Source organism: Rhinatrema bivittatum, chromosome 5 (genome assembly GCF_901001135.1).
Source record: "Rhinatrema bivittatum chromosome 5, aRhiBiv1.1, whole genome shotgun sequence".
Taxonomy (NCBI): domain Eukaryota; kingdom Metazoa; phylum Chordata; class Amphibia; order Gymnophiona; family Rhinatrematidae; genus Rhinatrema; species Rhinatrema bivittatum.
Genome location: NC_042619.1, coordinates 307,121,632 through 307,148,698, shown reverse-complemented (window position 1 = coordinate 307,148,698; position 27,067 = coordinate 307,121,632). Strand labels below are relative to the sequence as shown.

The 27,067-nt window shown below is 45.9% G+C and overlaps 1 protein-coding gene across 5 annotated transcripts in view; it reads right to left on the bottom strand.

Annotated features, from left to right (window-relative positions):
- SFTPB (surfactant protein B) overlaps window positions 1-27,067 on the bottom strand; it is a 73,674-nt gene that overhangs the window by 13,397 nt on the left and 33,210 nt on the right. For all 5 annotated transcript variants that reach the window (XM_029604263.1, XM_029604264.1, XM_029604265.1 and 2 more), the window contains 5 exons: window positions 26,506-26,658; window positions 17,035-17,124; window positions 7,068-7,248; window positions 6,705-6,865; window positions 2,397-2,477 (listed from right to left, as the gene is read on the bottom strand). In XM_029604263.1, coding sequence (XP_029460123.1) covers window positions 2,397-2,477; window positions 6,705-6,865; window positions 7,068-7,248; window positions 17,035-17,124; window positions 26,506-26,658 — 666 coding nt within the window. The remainder of the gene's footprint in view (window positions 1-2,396; window positions 2,478-6,704; window positions 6,866-7,067; window positions 7,249-17,034; window positions 17,125-26,505; window positions 26,659-27,067) is intronic.

Below are 27,067 nucleotides of genomic sequence, written 5' to 3'. Positions count from 1 at the left end.
GCAATGGTTGTTGCTGAAATCCTGGAGGTCAGGTCCACCCATGACTTAGAGATGTCATTGTGAACGCTTCTATTGCTGCACCATTTACATTTCCACTGGGACAGCATATTCAGCTCTTTGAAAGAAATGCAAGGGACCTTTGGTTTCCCCTTGCTAAATGAGCGTACCATTGAGCTGGGGAGGTTCACTGAGGAAATAAATGAGAGGTTTGGGATGAACATGCAGACGGTGTCTCCTGTTTATCATCCCAGTGCTGTCCTCGTGGATTTTTAGTTTGCAACTTGAGTTAATGGGTTGCAGATTTTTAGTTGGACTTTCAAGCAGCCAGGGGTTTGTTGCTTTCTACTGCTTTAATTTTTCCTAGTTTATGGGAAAAGAACGAGGAAGGTTTCCCATTTAGGAGCTAGCTTCCGCTGACTCATCTATCCAGCGTTTAATCTTGATTTTGGACCCTTTTAATCATCAGCAAAAAGACTGAGCGGATACATTTATATGTATTTCTCACTATGGGGTGGCTGGTTTAAGTTGTCTCAGCTTTAGTCCCTCCTGAAGAAGCCAATAGGCGAAGGGAGACCACAATGCGTGAAGTTTGTACATGACACAGTGATAATATAACATGACATCTCATTATTGAAAATGAATTTTCAAGATATTTTTGTTACTTAAGGTAGTTCTCATCTTTGGGAAGAACATCTGAATTTAACAGCATTGGCTGGGATTTATAAACTTATCCTTTTTGCTGATGATTCAGATACCTCGGTGAGGTTCCTGTATGCACTTGGTGACTTTGGACTCTCTTAAGCCAATCTTTGATCGTTCCCTGTGAGAGCCTTGGCTCTTCCTTCACAGTGGATCGGGGCGTCTGTTGTGTGAGGTTGGATCATGTGTAAGGGAGGGTTCTGGCAGACTGGATGGGGCGTTTGGTCTTCTTCTGCCATCATTTCTATGTTTCTATGGTACCCGATGCAGAGGAAGTATAATTTTGCATGAACTGTCTTTTTGAACTATCTTCTCCGTGTGGAGACACGGAAGTTTTATTCCACCCTTCCTGCTTCTTGCTTGATTTTTTTCCCCCTTTTGTGTTTAACTAATATTTTTGTCCACTTGGAGCTTGATAACCCATGGTACCTGGGAGCCAGCGTCCCAAAACTTTGGAAGAGGGAAGACTTTCATCCAGAAAGAGACAGAGGTGTTACCGATTCCATCTAAAGCAAGGGATCCCAGCACGACCAGGAGCAACAAAGGTGGTAAGACCTTTGTTGCTCTTAAAGGAAGCTTCACATGAAGGAGTGAGAAGTGCCCACCAGGCACTGCCTAAGGAGATAACAAAATCAAGAAAGAGAGTGACCTACCCTGCTGGTGCTATCTGAGGAGTTACAGCGTTTCTTGGAAGGCATTAAATCTGGGACTAAGTTCTGATGAAATATTGGGCCTTTCAGTGGGAGGATTTAAGAATTAACCTAGGAGACAAAGGAGGATTGAAGTAACTTCAATTTATATACTGGGAGGGAACTGCTTCCAATCAGGCCGATACAGTACAGTGTGCTCCAGCGGAGTGCACTGTTAACCCGCGTTTGGATGCGCATTTTCGACGCGCTAGTTTTACCCCTTATTCAGTAAGAGGTAATAGCGCGACTTTTACTGTATCGGCCTGAAAGTGATTAAGAGACTTTGCTAGAAGATGTGAAGTCACAGGTTTATTCTGTCTGCTGTCTTATTATCTATTGCTGCTAATCAATCAAATAAGAGAAGTGTAAATATTATTCAGTCATCTGACCAAACTATCAGTAAAGAAGTTGGAAACTAGCATTCTTCTGCTGTGTGTTTTATTAGATGCAAAGACAATGCAAATGGGCAGTGCTGTGAACCAAAGGACGGAGAGACAGGGCTTGATCGCAAAAAGAAGAGCTATTGTTTGTCCCACTGCTCGGGGGGGGCTGGCCTGGCCTGAGAGACTAAAGCTATCTGTGGAGCAAAGGAGAGGTAGAGACAGACACTAGAGGTGTGTTAAGCAGAAAGGGCCCATCCTGTATTCTTTCTATGGGCCCCTGGGTGCCAAGTAAAGGATCCATCCCACGCGGGGCTTACAGATATATTTTAATTTAATTGTAATAAAGTTTATAAGTTTATATAAGAATTCTGTGAGGTACATATGAGGTGGATGATTATAGCTAGTGCCATAGTGCTGGGAGACTCTAGTGCAATATAGCATACTTTTATAATACCTCTACTTTTTCAAAAACATATTAGCATCTTTTTCTCGTTATTTTATTAGCCCACTTTGGTTTGTGCATCCTCACTGCGCTGTGGGAATATCTGCCACCATAATTTGTTATAGGTTTATTACTAATATTCACAAGGGAAGGATGATAAGCAAGGTAGGTGAGTATGTGTACCTGGCAGGTGGTGTGGTAGTCCCAGTTCTTCTTCAGTACCACAAGGAGTTCTGACTGGTGCTGCTGAATAAATTTCTGGCACTGAGGAAGGAAGCAAACATGGATCAGGGAAGCAGCCCAGCTATTCATTGCCTTTCTTTTGAAACGCAGTTTCCTCAGACTGCCTCAGGGCAAGTAACCTCGGGAAGAGGAGCTGCATTTATTTGGACATCAAAACATTTATTTTTCTGCATCGCAAATACTATAGCATTAATCAAGGTGGCTAAATAGATGGTGTTTGAGCAAGTATCTTGAAGGCGAGGAGAGAGGACTGGGAAAAGAAGATTCAATATACAAATAATTGCATTTGGTATTCATTGCTCACTTAACCTCATGCTAAAACTTCAGAAGAACACATCACGTAGAGTAAGAGGTCTCCTCGAAGCAAGTGAAAAAATAAATCTATGTGCGAAAAAGACATACAGAGAAATACAGGCCCCATCCCCTCCCACTGATGTCAGCTCGGGCCAATGATAAAGCCTGCTCCATTTCATGTCATTTTCATATTATTCAAACTTAATATCCTGCTTGATTAAACATGTTACCCAAGCGGCAGTACAAAGAAAAAACACAATCATAAAAATACAATTCATATAACCAATAATCAAATAGAAAACACAACAGAATAAACCAAATTTACAAATCCATCCTTAATAGGAGCCCAGTATATGAGTCTCTTTACTGATGGCAGCTTAGATGTTGACAAAAGCTTTATTAAATAACCAGAACTTCACAGCCGCTGAATTTCAGATAATGTCAAACAGTAGAGCATTCCATAATGTCCGAGCTTGAAAACTAAAAGAAGATTCCCTGGTGGATTCCAAACGAATAACAGATGGGGAAGGAATATGATGCAACCCAGCTTGAGAAGAGCGGGATACCCTTGAAGGAGTGTATGGATTTAACAAATTTTTAAAAATAAGAAGGAAAACCAGATGAAAGTATACGAGAAACAATACAAAGCACTTTAAACTGAATTCTAAAAATAACTGCAGCCAATGTAATTGTTTTAAAGCTGGAGAAATGTGATCACATTTTCTTGTTCCCTCCAGGAGAGGGAAAAAGCTTACCAGCATGAAGAATCGTAGGAACCAAAAGGAGAACCTTGCCAATTTAGACCCCTTATGCCTGCTCTGGTTGCTGATGTCTTGACCATGCTGTGGCCTATAGCTTTGTATTTCTGATTATGTTATCTCAAGCCAGTGAAAAGTTCAGGCCTTCCACTGGTGGTGGGTTGCCCCTTTGGAATCAACCGTGAGACTAGGCTTTCTATTATGTTAGGGATATTGAGCTATGGAGGATTTGGTTTTGTGGGATGGGTTTTTTTGTTATTTGATGTAACATATTGATTTTAAGATGTAATATTTTCCATCGCTAAGCAGGCTCAGTTAGCCATTGTCCTTGGGGTGACATCATCTGCCAGCACCAAATGGACCTGTCTTTCCAAGTTAGTAGAACTCTGACACTACTGAACATGTGTGAGAATTCCCAGTTCGGCAATTCCACATGAACCTCTTCAGCTTTTTTTTTGTCCAAGCTTCAGCACAGAAGGTTACCGTGCCTCTCCTTCAAATTTTTCCTCTGTTTCTCATTTTTTGTTGGCTTTTTTGACACTGCTCCACAGCACCTACAAAGGCCCTTTTCAGTGCTCACTAAAAAAAAACCAAACCTCCCAGTGGAGAGTTCTCAAATTCTCATGGTGGGTAAGAAGAAACCCACCACCAGTGGTTGTTAAATCTTGCACCTGTGGACGAATTATGTCCATAACAGATGGGCACAAGGTGTGTTACCACTGTCTTGGGCCCAACCATGTCCAGACTAAGGGGTAAATTTTCAAAGGGTTACGCGCGTAGCCCTTGAAAACCTACCCCTGCACACGCCGAGCCTATTTTGCATAGGTTCGGCAGCACGCGCAAGCCCCGAGACATGCGTATGTCCCGGGGCTTTCAAAAATGAGCGGTCCGGGGGTGGGGCCGGGGCGTGACGGCAGTTCGGGGGTGGTCCGGAGGCGGGGCCGAATGCTCCGGCACAGAGCCAGCATGTGCAAGTTTTATGCCTGCCAGATGCAGGCGTAACTCAACGAGGTAAGGTGGGGGGGGATTTAGGTAGAGTTGGGGGGTGGGTTAGATAGGGGAAGGGAGGGGAAGGTGGGGGAGAGCAAAAAAAAGTTCCCTCCAAGGCCGCTCCAATTTTGGAGCGGCCTTGGAGGGAATTTCCTGACAAGAAAGACAGCATTCAATTCTTCCTTTTATTCAGAGAGCCAACTGGATGTGCACCTGGGACTTCAAAGATGCATATGTTCACATTCTGATTCACTCCTCCCATTGAAAATATCTGTGCTTCCAGGTGGATGAGAATCACTACCAGTACAAGGTACTTCCGTTTGACCTCTCAGCAGCCCTTGCAGTGGTAGCAGCTCATCTACATCTATAGGGAATTCAAATCTTCCCTTACCATGACGATTGACTATTTATGGCGCCGACCTGACATCAGTTGTTGCAGTTGTACGAGATGATACAAATTCTACAGACCTTAGCATTCTTATCAACTTTGAAAACTTCCATCTGATCCCAATGCAACAAATCCAGTTTATCGGAGTATAGATAGATTCTTTGCAGCACGGGGCCTTCTTACCCAAAGAATGAGCAGCCATCTTGCGATCTCTACTGAGAAACCTTTTATCTGCTCTATGAATCTATGAATCTCTGTGTGACAGGTGCTCCAGACACTGGGGCACATGGCAGCTGTGATCCATATTGTGTTCTTGACACATCTACACATTTAGGGGCCAATGCAATACAGTGCGCTCAGCTGAGTGCACTGTATAACCCACAGTTGGACGTGGGTTGTAGAGGCGCTAATTAATCCCCTTATGCAATTAAGGGGATTAATTGCTAACATGACCCTCCTAATTTAAATATTGCATGGTGCCCCCATGGGGGCGCGTTAAGAAAGCAGGCACCGACTGTTCAGTGCCCTCTTTCTCTGCCAAAATATTGCATCAGCCCCTTAATGCCTATAATGGGGACTATGTTTGCATAACCCAGGATATGGCACAAGAGCTTCCCTGGTGGCTCATGCCATCCATATTATAGGACAGAGCGCTTCTGCAACTGTCCTCTCATCAGGCAACAGTGGAAACGGATGTAGCTCCAACAGGATGGGGAGCTCACACCTAATCCTATCAAATTTAGAGCCTCTAGACACCACAAGAAAGGTGATTTCAAATCAATGTGCTCAAACTCTCTGGGCCATTCGTTATGCCCTACAGGCCTTCTTCCATCTTCTTCACAGCAAGAACATCCTCATCCAAACTGACAACCCAGTCACCATGTTTTTATCAACAAACAAGGGGACAGAAATTCATTGCTCCTCTGTCTGGAGGCTTTGAAAGTCTGGCAGTGGGTGATCTAGCATCAAGTTTACACTGCAAGTCATTTATCTTCCAGGCGTTGCCAATATGCTGGTGGCCTGGCTCAGCAGGAATTTTTCATCTGGATGCATGGTCCCTACAGCAATCTGTGGTCGACCATCTCTTCCAGTACTGAGGATAATCAACCATACACCTCTTTACAATGGAGGAGAACAGAAAATTAGACCAGTTTCCCATCATAAACTCCAGCAATCTGCGGTTAGCCCAAGATGCCTTCCTACTTAATTAGGATCAAACCTCATGTATGCTTTTCCACCAATACCACTAATAAGTAGGACAGTGCAGAAACTCATGCACAACCATGGACAATTAATTCTTATAGGGCCTACTTTGCCTTGACAAGTATGATATGCCTGTCTTCTACAATTATCCTGCCAGGCCCAATTCTGCCTTGGGACCTGAACATTGTTCTTGCACAGTTGATGAAACTGCCCTTTGAGACCGATGATTAAAAAAAAACCAAAAACCAAAAACAGTAACAGCACAAAAGCGGTGGTGACATGACGTTTTGAATAAAGTGACAATGCATTAATGCGTTAATTGGCTGTGCATATATGAAGGTCTCTACTTCATTCTCGATCCTGGTGGTTACTTGTCACTTTAATTAGTGGAATATCTCTTTGTATTTGGGTTCTTTTAACATTATTTTTTGTTGTAACAATATTTGGGGACATTGTGAAGAAAGACATGAAATAAGTCTAAATATACCACAAATACTTTGTATTTCTCTATCTCAGAACTGAGCAAGACCTTTTCCGGCATTACCCTCTTTATTCTTAATTTAGTTTTGCTCTGCTTGCCACCAATCTAGCCAAAGCATGGTAGATGGTCCTTACCTCATGCCAGTCCAGCTGGTAGTTGGTGCAAGTGTTGAGTAAGACCGCCTCTGTTTCTATCACTGAGCTGTTTTCACTGATGAATGCCTTTGCCAGGGCAGTAATGGTAACACACGTATCACATTTAATATCCTTAGCAGGAACTGGTATCACAGTTGTGTCTGAAATGCACGAGGAATTAGTATGTATAAAACTTAATATAATGCAATGGGAAAGAGAAACTAGAGTTAAGCATGGGGCACTCCGGATGCAGGAGAAGCCGGCAGCAACCAAGCATAGTCGACTCCACGGGCAGAAAAAAGTAAGCCAGGGAAGAAGCTAATCTCCATCTACAAACAGTTCTTGCATGGGGACAGGTCTTACCTGATCTGCAATTCTCTGTGGTGCAGAGGAAAAGGAAGCCACAGAGGAGCTGAGGCCCAAGTTTGCTTAGGACGGTATCCAGTAAAATGATGGTATATTTTTCCATTAAACATTGACAAATGCCGGAAATCTTTGAAGGCATCACCCGGCATAACTGAGTCAAGGTTTTGGCAATGGCATCCTGTGAGGACATATAAGACATGATGTTATAGTGAGACAGTTTATGAACCATGTGTTGAGCAAGGCAGTGTCCACAGAAGCTGAAGCAGCAGGAAGAAGAGAGAGGGCTAGATCTGTAAAAGGATCTAAGACCTGCAGTGGTGGGTGGTGGAGACAGGAAAAGCTGCAAACCTCATTTAAGAAGGAGAGAAGCAGCGAGTTAAAAATGATGGACCTGAGCAGGAGAACAGATGTTTGCTATGATTTTTGCAGCAAGATCAAATTCATTGGCAATTGCTGCAGGGATCTGGATTAGAAGGTGAGTTTAGAGCAGGAGTGGGCAAAAGCGGCCCATCACCCCGTTTAATTGGCCTGCTCAACCTGTGTCTGTGCTCTGTTCTGTCCAGTCCATCCCTTTATTTATTAAAAGTCTGGAGGGCCCATCAGGCCTGCTTCTGGGAGGAGAGCAGGCACAGGTTCACCAGCTGCAGCGGCAGCATCACCATCTCTGGCTCCTTCTTCTTGGGGCCATCATAGCCGAGCTTCTTGAAGCCACTATTGTGGCCCAGGCTGCAGAGCACTTTCATTAGCCTATTCATGCCTGTGGGGTTGTACAGGGGGATGTGGCTGCCACTCTTGGAGCAAGATGACCCCCCATGCTTGAAGGAGTCCAAATCGCAGATATGCATGTAGGCGACAGGTGGCTTCTGCAACACTGAGACGGGAAGGGGAAAGGCCAGGCTGCCCACGGAGTGATGTTTAGGTGCTTGGCTTGGATCTGCTTAGCAGTGCTGCCAGCTTGCTTGCTCTCCAGGAAGCCCTTGCACCTGTAACCGTTGTTGCTGCCTGGGTAGACGAGACATTTATACGGAAGGTGAGGCAAGCATGCCAGGTGATCTTCCGGAGGCAGGAGGCCATGTTTGTCCATGACCTAGTGGACCAGTGCCCAGACTTTGCTCTCCACACTCCCCCACAGCAACGAGATGCTAGCAGCTGCTGTCTGCACCGCTCTCATACCTCAGGGGGAACTTCCCTAACCCTAACCCTATTCTTCCTCCCTCTTCCCTTCTCCTCCCTGACCCCTAAACTAAGCCTATCTATCCCCAATTTTTTTTTTAAATACTTACTGCTCCTTCGAAGCAGAAGTAAACTCTGTAAGCCGGCTGGCTGTCGGCGCGCACTTCCCCAGGACAGCGTCTAATGGCGCTGTCCTAGCCCACTCCCTGCCCCTTTTAACTGGCCTGGCACGTCTGCGCATATTGGGGGTTATGCACTTGGCCGGGCCCTTTCAAAAACGTACGCAGCGTGCACAAGGCCCGGCTACGCTCGTAACCCCCCCTAATTTTACGCCCGCGGGCCTTTTAAAATTCACCCATTACTTCGCAGTGATGTCCTGTAAGAAGTCATGCATCCCTCACATTGTGACCACAAGGAGTCCTAAGTCCACCTTTCCCGCAGCAGCATTACCACTGGTGTGGAGTCAGCCACTCATTAATCCAAATATTCCTCTCATATCTTCAGTGCCAACTCAGGCATCGCAGGGCAGCATGGGTCAGAGTGTATGCATATGAGAGAGAGGTATGTGAGTCAGAATGAGAGTGTATGAGTGAGAGGGGGGGGGGGGGGAGTGTGTGTATGAGTGAGATAGAGAGAGTGAGGAAATGTTTGTAAGGAGTAATCTTCATTTCTGGAATTCTGAAGCCACGGTGAAGATATTATGATTTTTGGAGAGGTGGAGAGTTAAAAGTCATTGCAGCAGAATTTGGTCAGGCGGTAGTTTTCAAAGTCATTTACACAATTAAAATCTGGTATTATGTGTGCAACTGGATGTACTAAAACAGGTCTCAGCTCATTAAAATCATGCACGTAACCCATTTACATGCATAGTTTCATGAGAGTTGGGGAGAAGTTGGAACTTATGGGCAAGCCTTTTAGATTTTTAAGAAGTATGCACATACGTTAATCTGCACAATTACATACATTAATCTGCAAAATTACACCTGCCCCTTCAAGGAGCAGGTGTAATTTTGTGTGGGTGAGTTTGTGTACAAACTTGCCCTCTTACATGAAAATTTTCAGAGCAAGCTTATGCCCATGACATGGGGCAGTTGAAAGCTCAGTCAACATGGGGCCCTCCTTTTGTGATCCATGAATGCCAGGTGTTTCTACTCTTCTCTGGCTACAGCCCAGCATTGCAGTGATGCTCCTTGACAGGGGTACCCTCTAAGATGGCAAACTAGCTCTGTGTTATAAGGCAAAGGCTTATCCAGTTCTGATTGTATTCTATTGTATGCATGGACTAAGATGTCCAGCTTTTTTTGTTTTTTTTTCAAGAAAAGTCCATGCATGCAGTAGGGTAACACTTGGAATGGATTAGCTTTTTCTACTTGGCATGGAGCCATTTGGCAACCCTATGTGCTACAGACCACAGCTCCCTTCAGAACTTGGTATACATGTAGGGCTACCAGCTGGCTGTGTGCCCCCCTATGGGGAGAAGCAGTACTCCAGCTATAAGGGCTGCCATCTGACTTACCCTCCCAATGAGACTTTCCTACCCCCTATGCTGCCCTGCAGCACTTCTTGTGACACCTTTACTATGAGACCATCCAGCTCCATCCACTACGCTGTAACACTACCTGTAATATGCCTACAATGAGACTGCCCAGCCCCATACACTGCGCTGCAACATGCCCACAGTGAGACCATCCAGCTGTGACAGGGGAGTAGCGTCCATTGTGCACAGTGGTGCACAAGCACCACCAACATTAGAAAGATGGGGGCCGTGCACCACCAATTGTAGCCGCCAGGGGATCCCATCTCGCCTGGCGGCCAAAGTGAAAGAGGCTCGTGCGGCCGCCATGAGATCCCAACCTGACTGGTGGTTAAAGTGAAAGCAGCCCCGCGCTTACCGAAGGATTGCATCAGGCTTGGCAGCCGAAGTGGAGGAGGCTCTGGGGATCTCGTCCCAACTGGAGGAGAGGGAGCATGCGTATGCATGCATGAGAGAGAAGGAGCAAGGAGGCAGTGTGTGTGTGTGTGTGTGTGTACGTGCTTGAATCAGCTTGTGCGTTTGTCTGAGAGATAGGGAGCCTGGCTGCTGAGGTTTGTAGAATTTGGAGGGGACGGATGGTGGATAGAGGTAGTCCAAGTAGTAGAGAGTTGCAGTAGTTGATTATAGAGAGAATGAGAAGTTGTAATACTGTTCTGAAGTCCTCTTGAGTTAGGAAGGGTTTCATGCATCTCAGGGTTCGTAGTTTTAGCTATCCTCCTTTTATTTTTGTTGTGATGTGATTTTTGAATGAGAGTTTGCTGTCTATGATGACTCTAAGATTGCATGCATGTGAGATCGGGGAGATTGCAGTTAATTGATTCTCTATAATTAGGGGTGGTGGGGGGTGTTGGTTTGGTTTTTCTGTCAAGAATTATTATCTCCGTTTTTTCGATGTTTATTTCGAGTTTCAATTTGGTTAACAATTGTCGTGAGATAGGTCGCTGATTTCTTGTATGTTTCGTCCAGGGAGTTTTGAATCGGGATAAGTATTTGGATGTCATCTGCATACAGAACGTATGTTATGTTAAGGCTGGCTAGGAGCTGGCAGATTGGGAGTAGGTAGTTGTTGAAGAGGGTTGTGGAAAGGGCAGAGCTTTGGGGGACTCCTGTGTTTAGTTGTATTTTTTCAGAGTTGGTTGTAACTTGGTAGGTTCTGTTGGATAAGTAAGATGAGAACCAGAGTAGGGTTTTGTCAGTTAACCCTATTTCAGTTAGGCGTTCAATGAGAATAGCGTGGTTTACTGTGTCAAAAGCAGCAGACAGGTCTAATAGGATTAGTAGGTAGCTTTGGCCATTATTGAAGCCTCTGAGAATGGTGTCGTTTATGGAGAGAAGTAGCGTTTCAGTGTTGAGATGTTTCCTGAACCCAAACTGTGCGGGATATAGTAAATTGTTGATTTCAAGGTGGTCTGTTAGTTGGGTGTGCACGACTTTTTCAATGATTTTGGCGATGAATGGTAGGTTTGAGATAGGTCGGTAGTTTTGTAAGTTGTCTGGATCCAGGTTGTTCTTTTTTAGGATGGATTTAATTATGGCAGATTTTAGGCAGTCTGGGTAGTGTCCTTCTGCGAGTGATAGGTTTATGATGTTGGTTATGTCTTCTGTTATGGTGTTTTCTATGGCTTTGATTGTATGTATGGGAATGCTGTCCAGAGGGTGTTTTGCTGGGTTCATTTTTTTAATGATTGTTTTGATTTCAAGTGTGGAGGCTGGGTTGAAGTTTGACCAGTTTGGGCATTCTTTGATTTGCATCTTGATGCTTTGAATGTTGTCGGTGAGGTTGTTTTTTATTAGGTTCTTTATTTTGTCTTTGAAGAATTCTGCAAATTCATTGCTTTTTTTTTGGTTGTTGTTAGTTTGTGCTCTTTGGGTGCTTTGGTAAGATTTTGTACGATGGTGAATAAGATTCTGGGGTGGTGTTGGAATTTATTGATTTTGTTCGTGAAGAATTATTTTTTTGTGTTATTCATGAAGTTCTTGTAGTATGATAGGTGGTTACGGTAGGCTGTTAGAGATGAGTCTGATTTATTTTTATGCCATGCCTTTCCTTTCTTTCTGAGCTCTTGTTTGGCGGATCTGATTTTGGCATTGTACCATTGGTTCTGACGTGAAATGTTTTTTGTAGTTTTTGTGACGGTGGGGTTAACAGTGTCTGTTACATGGTAGGTGATCGTGAGCCATGAGGTTGTGGCTTTTTCAGAGTTGGATAGGTCTAGGTTTGATTTGGAGTTTTTCTTGGAGGGTTTCGATGTTGAAAGGGGGGGCGGTGTGTGATTGTCATTGGCCATGTTTCCTGCGGATTTCATGGGGATTGTTAGTCTTTTTTTGATCATATAATTATATATTGGTTTGTAGGTGATAAAGAGTTGCCACTATGAAGCAGTTGGATTGGTCATATAATGGCTGTGAAGTAAGAGATGGATGCTGAGTTGAATGATGTATAGAAGAGTTTGGTGAGTGAAGATAAGATTGGTCAGCATTGTATTCATTTAGTATACAAAAAGTGAGGGTTGATTAATTCTTGATGTATATTTTGTTTTAGGAGACTGTGGTCAGTGTTCCTTCAATGGTTTATTTGTGGTAAAAAGATGAGCGTGATATGCCTTTTTGGTGAAGCAAGATTCTCTTCAGCCACTTATGTGTATTCAAGTCCTGGGTGGAATGAGGTGCAGCACGTGAGAAGAGTACTGAAGATGATGATTTTTCCCTGAAGAAGCCTCAATCAGCAAAACAAATTGCTGTTTGTTGGGTGTTTAGATATGTTATGTCATGTGTTATTGTATTTTATTAGGTGTGTGAATGGATTTGGTATGTATGTGTATGTATGAGGAATGATTAGAGCTGTAGATATTTTGGAATTTATTAATGTTTGTGAACTAATGTAATATGAGATAATCTTTTAAAGAGTTGATAAGTACATGTTTTTGTATATCAGTGCTGAACAATAGTGTTTTAGTATAAAATATTTTGTAAGATGTGTGTATAATAACAATTTTTGTACACTTCAAAACAAATTTGGATCAAATTGAGATTCCGTTTTAACATGGATAAGAACATATTAGAATCTGTATGTACCTTCTGGTAGTTTGTTTACCTTATGGATGCCTACAATGAGACATCCAATCCATATACTGTGCTGCAACTCACCCACAATGAGACCATCCAATCCCATACACTGCGCTGCAACACACCTACAATGAGACCATCCAATCCCATACACTGCGCTTCAATACACCCACAATGAGACCATCCAATCTCATACACTGCGCTGCAACACACCCACAACGAGACCATCCAACCCCATACACTGTGCTGCAACACACCCACAATGATACCATCCAACCCAATATTGTGTGCTGCAACACACCCACAACAAGACCATCCAATCCCATACCGTGTGCTGCAACACACCCACAATGAGACCATCCAACCCCATACACTGGGCTGCAACTCACCCACAATGAGACCATCCAACTCCATACACTGGGCTGCAACTCACCCACAATGAGACCATCCAATTCCATACCTTGTGCTGGAACACACTAACAACGAGATCATCCAATCCCATACACTGCGCTGCAACTCACCCACAGTGAGACCATCCAATCCCATACCCTGTGCTGCAAGACACCCACAATGAGACCATCCAATCCCATACTGTGTGCTGCAAGACACCCACAATGAAACCATCCAATCCCATACTGTGTGCTGCAAGACACCCACAATGAGACCATCCAAACCTATACTGTGTGCTGCAAGACACCCACAATGAGACCATCCAATCCCATACTGTGTGCTGCAAGACACCCACAATGAAACCATCCAATCCCATACTGTGTGCTGCAAGACACCCACAATGAAACCATCCAATCCCATACTGTGTGCTGCAAGACACCCACAATGAAACCATCCAATCCCATACTGTGTGCTGCAAGACACCCACAATGAGACCATCCAATCCCATACTGTGTGCTGCAAGACACCCACAATGAGACCATCCAATCCCATACTGTGTGCTGCAAGACACCCACAATGAAACCATCCAATCCCATACTGTGTGCTGCAAGACACCCACAATGAAACCATCCAATCCCATACTGTGTGCTGCAAGACACCCACAATGAGACCATCCAAACCTATACTGTGTGCTGCAAGACACCCACAATGAGACCATCCAATCCCATACTGTGTGCTGCAAGACACCCACAATGAGACCATCCAAACCTATACTGTGTGCTGCAAGACACCCACAATGAAACCATCCAATCCCATACTGTGTGCTGCAAGACACCCACAATGAAACCATCCAATCCCATACTGTGTGCTGCAAGACACCCACAATGAAACCATCCAATCCCATACTGTGTGCTGCAAGACACCCACAAAGAAACCATCCAATCCCATACCATGTACTGCAGCACACCCACGAGACCATCCAATCCCATACCATGTGCTGCAGCACATCCACGAGACCATCCAACCCCATACACTGTGCTGCAACACAACTACAATGAGACCGTCCAGTCCCATACCATGTGTTATAACACACCCACAATGAGGCCATCCAGCCCAATACACTGTGCCGCAGCACACCCACAATGAGACCATTCAGCCCTATACGCTGTGCTGCAGCACACCCACGAGACCATCATCACCAAACATTGTGTTGTAGTGCATCCACAATGAGACCATCCAGCTCCATACACTGTGCTGCAACACACCCGCAACGAGACCATCCAGTCCCATACATTGCCCTGTTTTGGAGAGTTTGGGCTGTTTCTATCATTAGGGAACACAGTAAATTTCATCCTCACTGTGGAGTTTTTTCTCCTACATGTTTTTCCTCTCACTTATTTTAAATGTAATCTATTTTATCAATATGGATGTGCTGAGGATGAAATACAAGTGTTACAAGTATGAGAGTTAGAGAGACAGGCAGGTATTCTGTCCAGAATCCAGTATGAGAGACAGACAGAACCAGAGGGCATTAAAGGGAGAAGGGAGCAATAGTACAACAATAATACAGACAGTGAGAATAAAATGTGATTGAAATTTTAGGACATTTTCTTTACTCACACACTGAAAAACAAATTAACTCTCGAGGCAGTAGGCTAATTGTATGCAAATTACTATTGATGTGAAAGTGCTCTCTTGCAAAAATGGTCACATAAATGAGTTGCATGCATAAAATTGAAAAAAAGTGCTTTTCTTTGGGGCAAACTCTTGAGCACAATTATTGACACTTGTATGTACAACTGTCTATCGCTGTCGCCTAATGCTTCTCTAATTCACTGTGCAAAGCCCATCATTCCCCCGACATGCTGCTGTCATGCAGCTGCTGCCAGCTGTTCTCCCAGACTTGTGCAGTGATGAATCTGGAGAAGCATGAAGCGACAGAGAGAGAGATTTTCATAAACCTATTCTGCTGCAAAAATTGCCTACCCAAAAGAGCTTACATAATAGTTGCACATACAATTCTGTATCTTTGACTCAGGGATCACAGGGCAGAATTCCTCTGACTCAGGGTTCCCAGTCGTGGATACCCTCAATGCTTAGCCAGTTTTGTTGCGATCCCCCCTGCTGCTGCGCTACAGGAGGTCTCTTACCTTCCTCCAGAGGCCGCTCTGAAGCCAGGGCCTCGCCTACGTTCCATCCGGGACTTGCTCCAGGGCCTGAGAGGCCTAGCTGTGCCTGTGGCTTGCATGCCTCTGTGTTTGGACTTCCTGCTTCCAGCCACGCCCTTCTTCTAGGGGCTGGCCGGCAGCTCTCTTCCCCAGTTATAGGACCAGCGGTGGGCGGTCCTGGCAAGCTCCTCCCAGGGAGTTGCCTTCTACCTCCAGTACTTAAGGACTTTCTGTTCACTTGCAAAGGGCCTGTGGATCAGGTCCTACAGTCGTCTGTAACTGTGCTGATCCAGGTCTTCTGTGATCTCATTTGCTTGATGGATCCCTGTCCAGTGTCTCTGCCTTGATGTCTGATCCTGTTCCTGCCAGCCGTAAGGACTTTGGATGTCAGTATCCCAGCATCGGAGTTCCTGTTCGCCTGGGTCTTCCCTGCACCCTCCTTCTCAGCGTGGTCCGTGACCAGCCTTCCTGGGCTGTGTAGGGCGTGTCTGGGACAGGGTGGTCTGCGACTCAGTCCCATGGGTGGGCTGAGTAGGGCGCCCTGATGGACAGTGCCATGTTCCCGTCCAGCCTTGTCTACAGTGTCTGCTTCAGCCCTTGCCTGGATGTCTTCCTGTCTCTGCCTTGACCTACGTCCTCATCTGGTTCCTGAGCCTTCTGTCCTGTTGGGCCCTGGAGTGGCCAACAGGAGGGATTCGTCCCACGGGCTCTTGAGCTTCTGCCAGCCGAGGGGGGCTTTGGATGTGAGTATCCCAGCATTGGAGTTCCTGCTCGCCTGGATCTTTCCTGTGTCTCGCTTCAGCCCTTGTCCTGATGTCTCTGTCTTGCTTCAGCCTGCTTCTGCCCTGTCTGATGTCTTCAGTATAAGGACTCTGTCTGCCCTCGCCTCTGTCCGGCCTGCTGCCCATTGTGTTGGCTACCATGGGCATGCAGGTCCGGCTGAGGGTCGGACTCCTTGCTTCTGTTCCTGCCTGCCTGCCTGCCTCGCTCACCATGCCTGCTCAGCTCACCTCCCACGGTGGGACTTGGGGCTCCTCCTTGAGTCCTGCCGTGGCCCAAGGGCTCACCACCACCCGCTTACGACGACTGCGCACGCTCGTAACAAGTTTTTATTTTTATTTTTTTTTTAAGGCTTGGAAATTTAACTCCTGGGACAGAAATGGAATAAAAATTAGCTCACATTTCTGGGGCTAGTATTAGTCTAAGGTGCTGTGACATAGACTAATATGTCTATGTCACAGCACCATAGTAGACTGGACCTGACCAGAGGTCTGGATCCATGCTGGCACAAGACCATAGACTAACACTAGCCCCAGAAATGTGAGCTAACTTCACGCCACTTCTGATCGAAGATTTTATTTTCTAATGTTAAAAAACAAGAATGAAATTGCACCTGCATGCCTTGGGAAGTAATAACTAATGCAGTTATTAACATGGGATTTATATGGAAGGACAGTAGTTTGTGTGTACAGTTTTACTCACATTTTTGTGCACTTTATTGGCGCTAAAATCGCTATTAAATCATGAGCAAAATTATGTGCACAAACATAAGTACCAGTGTGGGCTCAGCCTAGTGCAGCTTATTACATCGATCTTGGAGATAATGGGAAGGTATTTTGACAGTAATGGTTACCTTTGGAATTGCAGCCTCCACTTTCCCGATGAGAGAGCGACAGAGCCAGCACGTGGGAAGCGGGATGGGGAAATCCTTTAGTTCATCAGCCTTCAGAAAACAGAGAGACCATTGGAAGGTTATTTCCTAGCAGTGTATACATCACAGATCATCATAGGATGGTTCAGGGAGCAGGACAAAGAACTGGCTGAGCCTAGAGATGAAGGGCTGGGGTCAGTGGGGGTCTGACAAGACTCCAAAACAGTGTGACCATAGCTGAAGTGCTGGTGTCAGAGTATGGCAGTGTGACCAGAAGGGTTAAGGTCAGTGATACTGCAGCTGATACTGAAGAGGTGTGACCTACAGTGAAGGGCTGGGGTCAATGAGGGTATGGCAGGACACTGAAGAGGTGTGACCTACAGTGAAGGGCTGGGGTCAATGAGGGTATGGCAGGACACTGAAGAGGTGTGACCTGAGGTGAAATGCTGGGGTCAGTGAGGGTATGGCAGGACACTGAAGAGGTGAGACAGGAGGTGAAGTGCTGGTGTCAGAGTATGGCAGTGTGACCAGAAGGGTTAAGGTCAGTGATACTGCAGCTGATACTGAAGAGGTGTGACCTGAGGTGAAGGGCTGGGGTCAGGGAGGGTATTGCAGGACACTGAAGAGTTGAGACAGGAGGTGATGTGCAGGGGTCAGTAACGGTATTGTAGGACACCGAAGAGGTCAGACAGGAGGTGAGGGGTGGGGTCAGTGAGGGTATGGCAGGACACTGAAGAGGTGTGACAAGAGGTGAAGTGCTGGAGTCAGTGAGGGTGTGGCAGGACAATGAAGAGGTGAGACAGGAGGTGAAGGGTGGGGTCAGTGAGGGTATGGCAGGACCCTGAAGAGGTCAGACAGGAGGTGAAGGGCTGGGGTCAGTTAGGGTATGGCAGGACACTGAAGAGGTGAAACAGGGGGTGAAGGGCTGGGGTCAGTGAGGGTATGGCAGGACACTGAAGAGGTGAGACAGGAGGTGAAGGGCTGGGGTCAGTGAGGATCTGGCTGGATACTGAATCAGTGTAATTGCAGGTGAAAGAGTGGGGGTCAGTGAAGGTTTGGCAAGACACTGAATCAATGCCACCTGAGGTGAAAGGCGGCTCACAAGTGAAATCCCCATCTCCAAGGAGGGGACGGGGGAGGAGAGAGCAGGCTGCCTATCCTATGGCTAAGATAGGAAAGGTTCCTTTAATTTGGATAAAAACTGATTTATAAACCCTAGCTTTATATTTTAAACATCTTCTATGGAGGAAGAAAGCCTTAAGGAGAGTAAGCAGACAGACAGAGACCGATGCAACACTGTGCGCCGGTCGCAGCACACGGCTCCACATGCATTCATAACCCACCATGCAACACGGGGGTTAGCGTGTCCAACCGAGTGTGTAGCTAATAGCGCTTATCGCATGTACTTTTTTTTTTTTTTATTAATTATCTTTTTATTGACTTTCAAACGACAAAAAACACAGAGACAATCCACCAAACAGAGAATGAAGGAAGTCAGATGGAAATTCATTTTGATGAGGCTATTACTTATTTCTCCCCCCCCCCCCCCCCCCCATGCAAAAAAAAAAAAATAAAAGTGCACATTATATCCACATTTTTACCCTCAAAAATGAATGCCTGCCCCGGAGCAGGTGTTAATTCCTGAGGAGCCCAAAAAGTTTACAGAAAAGCAGAACATCCTGCTTTTCTGTAGTTCCTCCGACACAATACTGTGGCGTTTTCTGCACCCCGATATTGCATTGGCCTGAGAGTGTGGTTACCCCAGTGGAAGGAGATGATGTGTGGCACACCAGACAGGTGCGGCTCTGTCGATGGATAAGGAGCTGGAATTTGGTCCCTCAGGAGAGCACGGACCCAGCAATACAGCTGAGAAGGGGCAGAGCTTTGTTGACCCCAGGAGGAGCGTGGGAGCAAGAGTAGAGAGGAGGGAGAGCAAAGGTGACATCAGGAGCAGTCTGGCTGCAACGGACTTCCCTCCCTTACGACGGGCAGTACCCACCAGCCCAGCTGCATGTCTTCACCTGAGTGAGACTTTGGCTACAGTGGGAAAGGAAAAGGACAGAAGGTAACTGCATTGGATGAAAGAGAACAGAAGAGTTTCTGTCTTTTCTATAAGGTGATATCTTGTGGGGACTAATACTTCCAAGCAGCTGCCTGCACCATTTGACATCTTGTAGAAATATAGCCATGTCGCCTAATAAATGTTGTACTTCCTTAATCATCCATGCCAGACCAGCCCAGACACGTGGGGGTTTGTCCTCTGGCCAGCAGAAGGAGGCAGAGATGAAAGGCCTCACTCCCGCTATGAGAGTCTGCTGCTGCTGCCCTCAGTTCTTCGTTCTTTGCCTCTGTTTCAGCAGATGCCTGGGCTGGTGCTGCAGCTACGAGTCGGCCACTCCTGGGAAGGCTACAGGCCCAGATTCTTGGTGGAGCATAGGCCAAGTCCTGGGTGTACTCTGGGCGACTATCCCCGTTGGACTGACTCTCCCTTCCCCCTTGGGAGCTGTCTCCATGGGGGTCTGCCTTCCTGCCTCAATGGGTCCAAGCACCAAGGAGCGCCCCCCCCTGTAGCTTCTTTATTTCCTTGGTGGGGACAAGAGAAGGACCGTGCTCCTAGAGCAACAGCCTTCTGTCTGATTTCCCTAGCAGAGTGGGCTCCCAGGGCAACAATCCACACGAGGGGCATTGGTTTCCCCGGTAAATCAGGAGCCAAAAAAAGGAGAAGCACTACAGATAAGTCTGAGCAGATCAGCAGGTCAGCCAGGCTTGTCAGCAGGCAAGAGTCAAGCAAAAGGGTATGTACTCTACTAGTACTTAACATTTCTATAGTGCTCCTCGATGTACACAGCGCTGTACAAACAGCAGACAAGAGACAGCCCCCTGCTCAATAGAGCTTTCCATCTAATCAAGACAGGTTTAAGAGACTTCAGGGGGAAGTAACAATGGTTCAAATCAGTTGGATAATGAGGCTGAAGGTGCACAATCAGGCTTAAGATTTAAAAGTAGTCTCACAAAGGCGGGTTTTAAGATGGGATTTAAACAAGGCGAGAGAGGACGCATGATGCACCGGCTCAGGAAGTCTATTCCAAGTGCATGGTGCAGCCAAGTGGAAAGCACGGAGCTGGGACTCAGCAGCGGAGGAGAAGGGCATAGATAGGAGTGACTTGTCTGATGAGCGGAGTGAACAAGAGGGAAGGTAGAGAAAGATAAGAGAGGAGAGCAGAGCGAAAGCATTTGTAGGTGAGTAAGAGGAGCTTGTACTATATGCTGGAATGGATAAGAAGCCAATTCAGGGACTTCAAAAGAGGGGCTATTTGGGTGTAGCGACGTTGGTGAAAGTAAGTCATGCAGCTGAGTTTTGGAGGGATTGTAGTGGAGAGTGATGGCTCGCTGGGAGACTTGTGAGGAGCAAACTGAAATAGTCTAAGTGGGAGGAGATGAGACAGTAGATAAGTGTATTCAGGAAGAAAGGGCTGGATTCTGGCAATGTTATGGAGAAAGAAACTGCAGAGTTTGGAATAAGTGTAGAGAAGGTGTGAGGAGTAAACGATGGCTCCGAGGTTACAGGCTGAGGGGACTGGGAAGATGACTGTTCTCCACAGAAACAGAGAAAGGAGTAAGAGGGGAGATGGGCTTGTAGCACCCTGCCACAAGTAAGTCGGGGTGAGTTCCCCAATTCAAGCTCCTATGGGAATGAACAAGGTCTGCTCTGTACTGTCTCTGCAAACATGATTTGGCTTGGCTGGTGCTACCATACAGCCGGCTAACCCTGCCATCCAGCTTCTGGCAACCAGAGGGATTCAATAATTGGCTGCACACATTCTGTAATTCTCACAACTGAGAGACATTGCTATGACGACAGGTCTGGTCTGGTGTGGCTGCATGAACAGGTCCCATGCTGCCCTGGATAACATGGACTCCAGGACAAACAACAAAATGGCCGCTTTCCTGCTGCTTCCCTTCTCCTCCCTGCCTCCTGAGGACTTAGTTTTGCGGCCGCGGCTTTTGCCAGTAGGAGGGGGGGAGCTGGAGGAGAGTGAGAGGTTGCTGATTGGCTGCAGGAGGTATGGCTGGGGGCTGGCTGTGTTTGGCTGCCGGCGCACGTGGGCAATCCAAGTTCCCCTTCCACGGGACTTCCCTTATTCAAATAGGTCCAGGCCTTCTAGTCCCGTGCTGCTCTGAAATTGCTCCCGCCCTCCCTCTCTCTCATTGCCAGTTGTTGCTCTGTTTCCTAGTTTTGTTCACGTGGTGCTCTGTCGCAGAAGGGGGTACCTGAGCAGATGATGGAAAATTAATAGGATTATGAGTGTCTAGCAGTTACATTGCGCGGAGGGTCTGGGTTCAGACCCGAGGATAGTGGGCTCCTAACTGGCTGTGTTGGGGGCCTGGGACTGATGGGCTTCCAGGTCTGGTGACTTGGGGGTAATTTAACTTGCTGAGTTGTAGCAGTTAAGCTACCGGGGCTGGTTGAGGACTGGTAAGTTATATTTAATGATACATGTTATGGAGCTGCAGACTGCAATAGGCAAACAAGGTCAATTAGGAGGTCAGAACAAAGAAGCACTAGGTCTCCTGACCTATTGTGAGCAAAGATCTTACGTCCTACAGAAAAGTCTAAACTAAGTAAAATAACATGGCACCTTAATGACTTGTTTGTATGACCCAAATCTCTGAAAGAAAAGTATACCCAGTTTTGGGCAGGTTTGACAGCCTTTTCCTGATTGTCCTGCCAGACTAATCTGAACAAGTGGGATTATCCTCTGGTCAGTAGATGGATGCAGAGACCAAAAGCTCACCATTGAGCCCCCTTATATGGGGCCAGTGCTGCCTCAATTCCTCAGTAAGGTCTCTGCCTCAGCAGATGTGCAGACGGATGGTCTGGTGCTGTAGTTAAACGGAACAGAAAATAGTGGCTCCTGGGCAACGGCTCTCCGTAGTGTCACTTTCCCTAGCATACTCTGGGATGACAGTCCTCCAAAGGGATGATCTTCCCTTCCTCAGGCAGGGCCAGTGGGAGCATTAGATGGACTAGGCAACTGCCTAGGGTGCCAGAAGTGGGCCGGGTGCTGTAGTCGGAAGTGAGGGCAGCATTTCTGCAAATGAGGGTGGAGAAGCATGGAGCTGGGAAAAGTTGCTGTGTGTGAACGGAACTTTGGAGGTTCATGGTCTGCAATCTGTGGGCTTTGGGTTGGTGTGAGAGAGAAAGATCATGTGATGATGTTACGTCATTGCCACCTAGGGCAGCTGTAGACCCTTGCACCGACACTGTCCCCAGATAAACCAGGTGTTTGGGTCTCTTTGAGTTCGTGAGGTGCTTAGGGGTAGCCATTCATTGAAAAAGGGGAGCTATACTGAGATAACCCACACTCCTCACCTGGGGGAACTTACTCATTGGAGTCTGAGTCCTAGTGCCAAGGAGCAAGCACTGGAGGAGAATTCCCTGTGGCTTTTACCTTGGTGGGTCCATCAGCAGGAACTGAGGACTGGATTCTCAGGGCAACAGGCCAAAATAAGTCTCTTGTTTCCTTGGTGGGGTAGGAGCTGAAGAGGGAGAAAGGAAAACACCGCAGGCAAGTCTTAGTGGATCACAAGCTTCTGCTGACTTGAGTAGCAGAAACTGGACTTGTGAATCCAACTTGGGTCTCCTATATGATAGTAAAGCTCCAACCCACAGCTACTGCTGAGAAATGGGCAGGCAACACAAGAGCACAATAAGAACATTCCTTGTGTTAATGGGAGTATAATAGAACTGATTTTGGGATGCCATAATCAGAACTGGATGAGCTCCTCTATTCAGGCTGGAACCCCTTTGAGAGAGAGCTGTGCCTTGCTTGGGTGGGCACAACCAGTTAACCTGGTGAGACATCCTCAGGAGAGGAAGTAAAGGCCTCCCTATGCATGGAGGGAATCTGGTTCCTCCTTTAATTAGATGTCAGACTATTTAGAGTCAAGGAAAAGAAGGAAAGCCCAGGGTTAGGCAGGGGTAGAAACCCTATGCTGACTGATGATGATCTCAAATAGCCACTAATCCTCCCTGGCTTCTGTATAGGAAAGTCCTCATGTTTCCAAATAAGATAGGGGCCCTTATGGTTTTGGATGTCATGGGCTCAGGGCTTCACGCTCCTTGTCCATTCTTCCATCCCACATCCACCTCAGCATGGCCAGTTCTCCAGGTCATAAGCTCTGGGTCAAAGGACTCAAACGTAATACCTTAGGTATAGACCAATGTGCATCTCATTCAACACGCTGTCCTCTCAGGGTGATATGCCACAGCTCAGATTTACAAGGTAATTTATTTTTCCCTCTCTCTAGGTGTTTTTTTTCTCAGTTGCTCTTGAAGGGAACAGATCATGAGTCTCCTTCAGATCATGAGCCATATAGGTTGAGATGAGAATATGATCAGATTCAGTGACAGCAAGGATAGAAATCCTAGGGGAGAACCAAAGGTGACTCAGTCCAGTCAGAGGACCAGAGCAGGCTATCCAGAATTCATGAAATCTAGGCTTCTAGCTGAAAAGAAGGCAGCCCAGGAGATAGAAGTCAGTATTTCTCCTTTAGTGGTTGGAAACTCTTTGAGGGAACTAGTAGCTCTCAGGTACCCTGGTAAGTGAGTCAGATTTAGGATGGAGTTCACCTGCAAGATCAAGCAGCAGCTCACATGGCCAACATCATCATCCTATGGATGAATATTTTGAGCTGAAACTTTAGATCCTAAAGTGTAAGGACTGACATAAGTGGGCTCTACCTTACTGTAGGTCAAGTGGTGCGTTTCCATAAGTTCCTAGACAAGCAAGATTTTAGGCTAAAGAAGGGGAAGCAGGGGGTTCAGATATCCTGGTAGAACCATGGCTGACACATATAGCCCCTGAAAGCCTGTACATTATCTGGACTCTATTTGGGAGGTACAAACGGAGTTGTTTCTTAACTTTAGTCAAATAATTCTTCCCTTAAAGATCCCTTCCATTCTATTTTACAACTTTGGCTGTTAAGAGAACAAGGCTACATAGTGAGGATACTTAATGGCAGGGGTTGCTGTCACTGGAGGTACAGAAGTGGACCATGTAGTACATCTTAATGCTGGAGCCTCTGCGAGGTCAGTTTATGAGAGCTACAATATTTCCAGTTAAGGGGTCTATTCCCTCGATCTTGTCCTTCTACCAAAAGAGACTGGGATGAAGGCATAACACGCAAGTCTCGCAGAGTCAAGCTCTGGCTTGCTGCAAGAGACAATAGGAACAGAAGTTAATATCACAAACCTTCTGCTGTGGGAGATCTCTTCTCCTAGGAAAGGAACTTGTTTATGCAAATCCCTTCCTGTCAAGCTTTCTAGGGTAGCATCTCTTTGAATCTTGTTGTTGAAGTCCATCTCCTGGGAGGCTTTTAGTAATTTTAAAGGAAAGGCTATCTCTGTGCACAGTACGCTCCCTTTGTTTTGAGAATAGTGTTTCACTGTTTTCTCACTTATGAGTGTGAGAAGGTCAGGTGATGTAGGCTGGGACAGGGACAGACACTGGAAATCCAGATATAGGTCACTTGTCTGATGTCTGTAGGTGATCAGTTTCTTCTCAGATAGATCTTTGGTTTATTAATGTGTTCTGTTAAAACACAGTGGTTTCTAAGGCATCAATTTAAGGAGTAAATGAGGAGAGGATCTAGTTGGCCCACTCTAGAAAGAGTTTGCAGGACGCAATGATTCCATTTAATGAGGGAGGAATCCTGATAGGCAAAATCAGGATCTGTCTTTCCAGAGAATAATGGCAGGGCAGTGCCTTTGCTTCCATGGCAACCCTGGTCAAAGCACCTTAGTATGGGTATGCAGATCAGGAGAGACTATGTCTTGGATGCAGTAGTTCTGAGAGCAGTAGTAGTGACTTCCTCCTGCCTGGACTAGGTGGAGCTTTGATATATTCTATTTGTCAGGACTGGTTTGGTGTGAATTATAAGGAAGGTGAAATTAAACCTATCTGTTGATGATTAATTTCCTTTCCTTTAGTCCTGCCAGACCAGCCCAGAACCCACCCAAGGAAGCTGCATCAGCAATGGCTTATAGCCTAAGTGCAGAGTTCTAACTGCAAGTATAAGCAAAAAAACAGCTGGCCTATTTGTGAGCTTAGTGTAGGAGTTCTTTTCCCCGGGTTAATAACAATGGAGGGAAGTTTTGTGGCTGTATCATGTTTTGGTTATAATGGTGATTTAGAAATCAAAACTAAAAATGTTCTTTGTTGTCTTAGCTTTGGCATCAGATACTGAAGAGCTGAGGGGAGCACTGGATCTTTATAAGGGGAGTGAAGTCAGTTTTGAGCTTTTGGTCTCTGCTTCCATCTGCTGATTGGAGGATGTAACTCACTTGTCTGGAATGGTCTGGCAGGACTAAAGCAAAGGAAATTAACCAGCAACAGGTAAGTTTAATTTCATCTTATTTGTAAATATTGCCATCCCTATTTACAGTCCCATCTGTTTTTTGGGTTTTTCTGGGCAGAAAGGAGGGAAATCCTATTCCTGAACACCTTCTTCCCCAGGTTGAAGCAACAGGCACCCAGGACCAATGGAGGTAGCCCAAGGAGGGGGTGGGGGCTCTTAGCAGGTCATTCCCTGATCCAGGAACATCCCCGCATGGCAATTGTGCATGGAAGCATTACACAATAAAATTACAGTTATTTATTTATTACAATTTATCAACTGCTTTCCTGATTTAAGACAAATCATCCAAAGTGATGTACAAAACAATAAAATACAAATCATTAAAAAAACCATATAATAAAACATTCTCATCGACATGTACTTTTCAACTTTCTTAATTCCACTTTTCTTAATTCACATCGTTAAGCTTAAGCCAGTTAGAAATATGATTTAATTCTAAAATAAGCAAGAAGTCAACTCTTTCACAGAAACTTTTAATTTGAAATGTTCCCCAGTGTTGTATTTATTGAACTATCCCTAGGCACTCTGAGATGGAAATAAAATTATCATTAAGTAAATGTTATTTTTCCTTGGACTGGGCCTTTTATATGCCAGTGACTGTTTCTGGAGGTTCCTCTGCCCTAGAATAGCATCTTGGTAGAATCGACCTCCTGGGCAGACCACTGCATGTCCTGTATCATGGATTATTCAACTAGAATCGGTTAATACTGCCAATATTTATTGTTTTAATTAATATTCTTATATCCCGCTAAATCCAAATAAATTGTCCAGTGTGCGTGAGCCTTCCCTCCTGCTTCAGATTTCTTGTGATTCATTTGCTAGGACTGTGCTGCCAGCCTGTCCAGCCCAGATGTGGCTGCATGTGTGTGTGTGCCTGAAATAATAATTTTGCAAAGTATGCTGGACCCCTGTTTGGCGGAACATTGCCCTGTAGATGGAGATTATACTCCTTATAATGATCTGAAAGGAAAGAAGCACAACTGCAGTTCTCAGCTTTGCACAGAAACCACGGAGAGCGTTGTCCTCACTCACCCATGCAGTGGTGTGGCCATGTGGCAGACTGAAAGAATCCTCGTCCCACAGAGGGAGCCATGCATTCACAGGATCAGTCAGGAGTTCTTGGATCTCATTCTCCGATTCATCAGACTGGCACAATCTCAGGGTAGTGCAGATCACATCTGGCTTCTTCTCAGTAGAGGACAAGAGAGAGAGAACGGAGGGGAGGGGAGGTCAGACAGGAAGGAATGCGGGGTTGTGAAGTGGACAGGGGGGATGGAGTGAGGATGGGGAATGAGGTATAGGTAATCATTGCCAAGGGACAGAACAGGGAGGAGAGGGCAATGGAGATGGGTTGGGAATGGGGAGAGAGGGAAGAGGGGATGGGTTGAATATGGTACCATTAAGCAATAATCTCCTCTAGAGGTGCTTAGAGCAACGGAGCTGAAAATCAGGGAAACCTGAGTTTAAATCTTGTTTTTTTCCCACTGACACTCCTTGTGATTTTGGGCAAGTAACTTTGTCTCCTGTTGCCTCAGGTACCTACATAAACTGTAAGTTCTTTGGAGCAAGAAATTATTGTACCTGAATTCAAAAA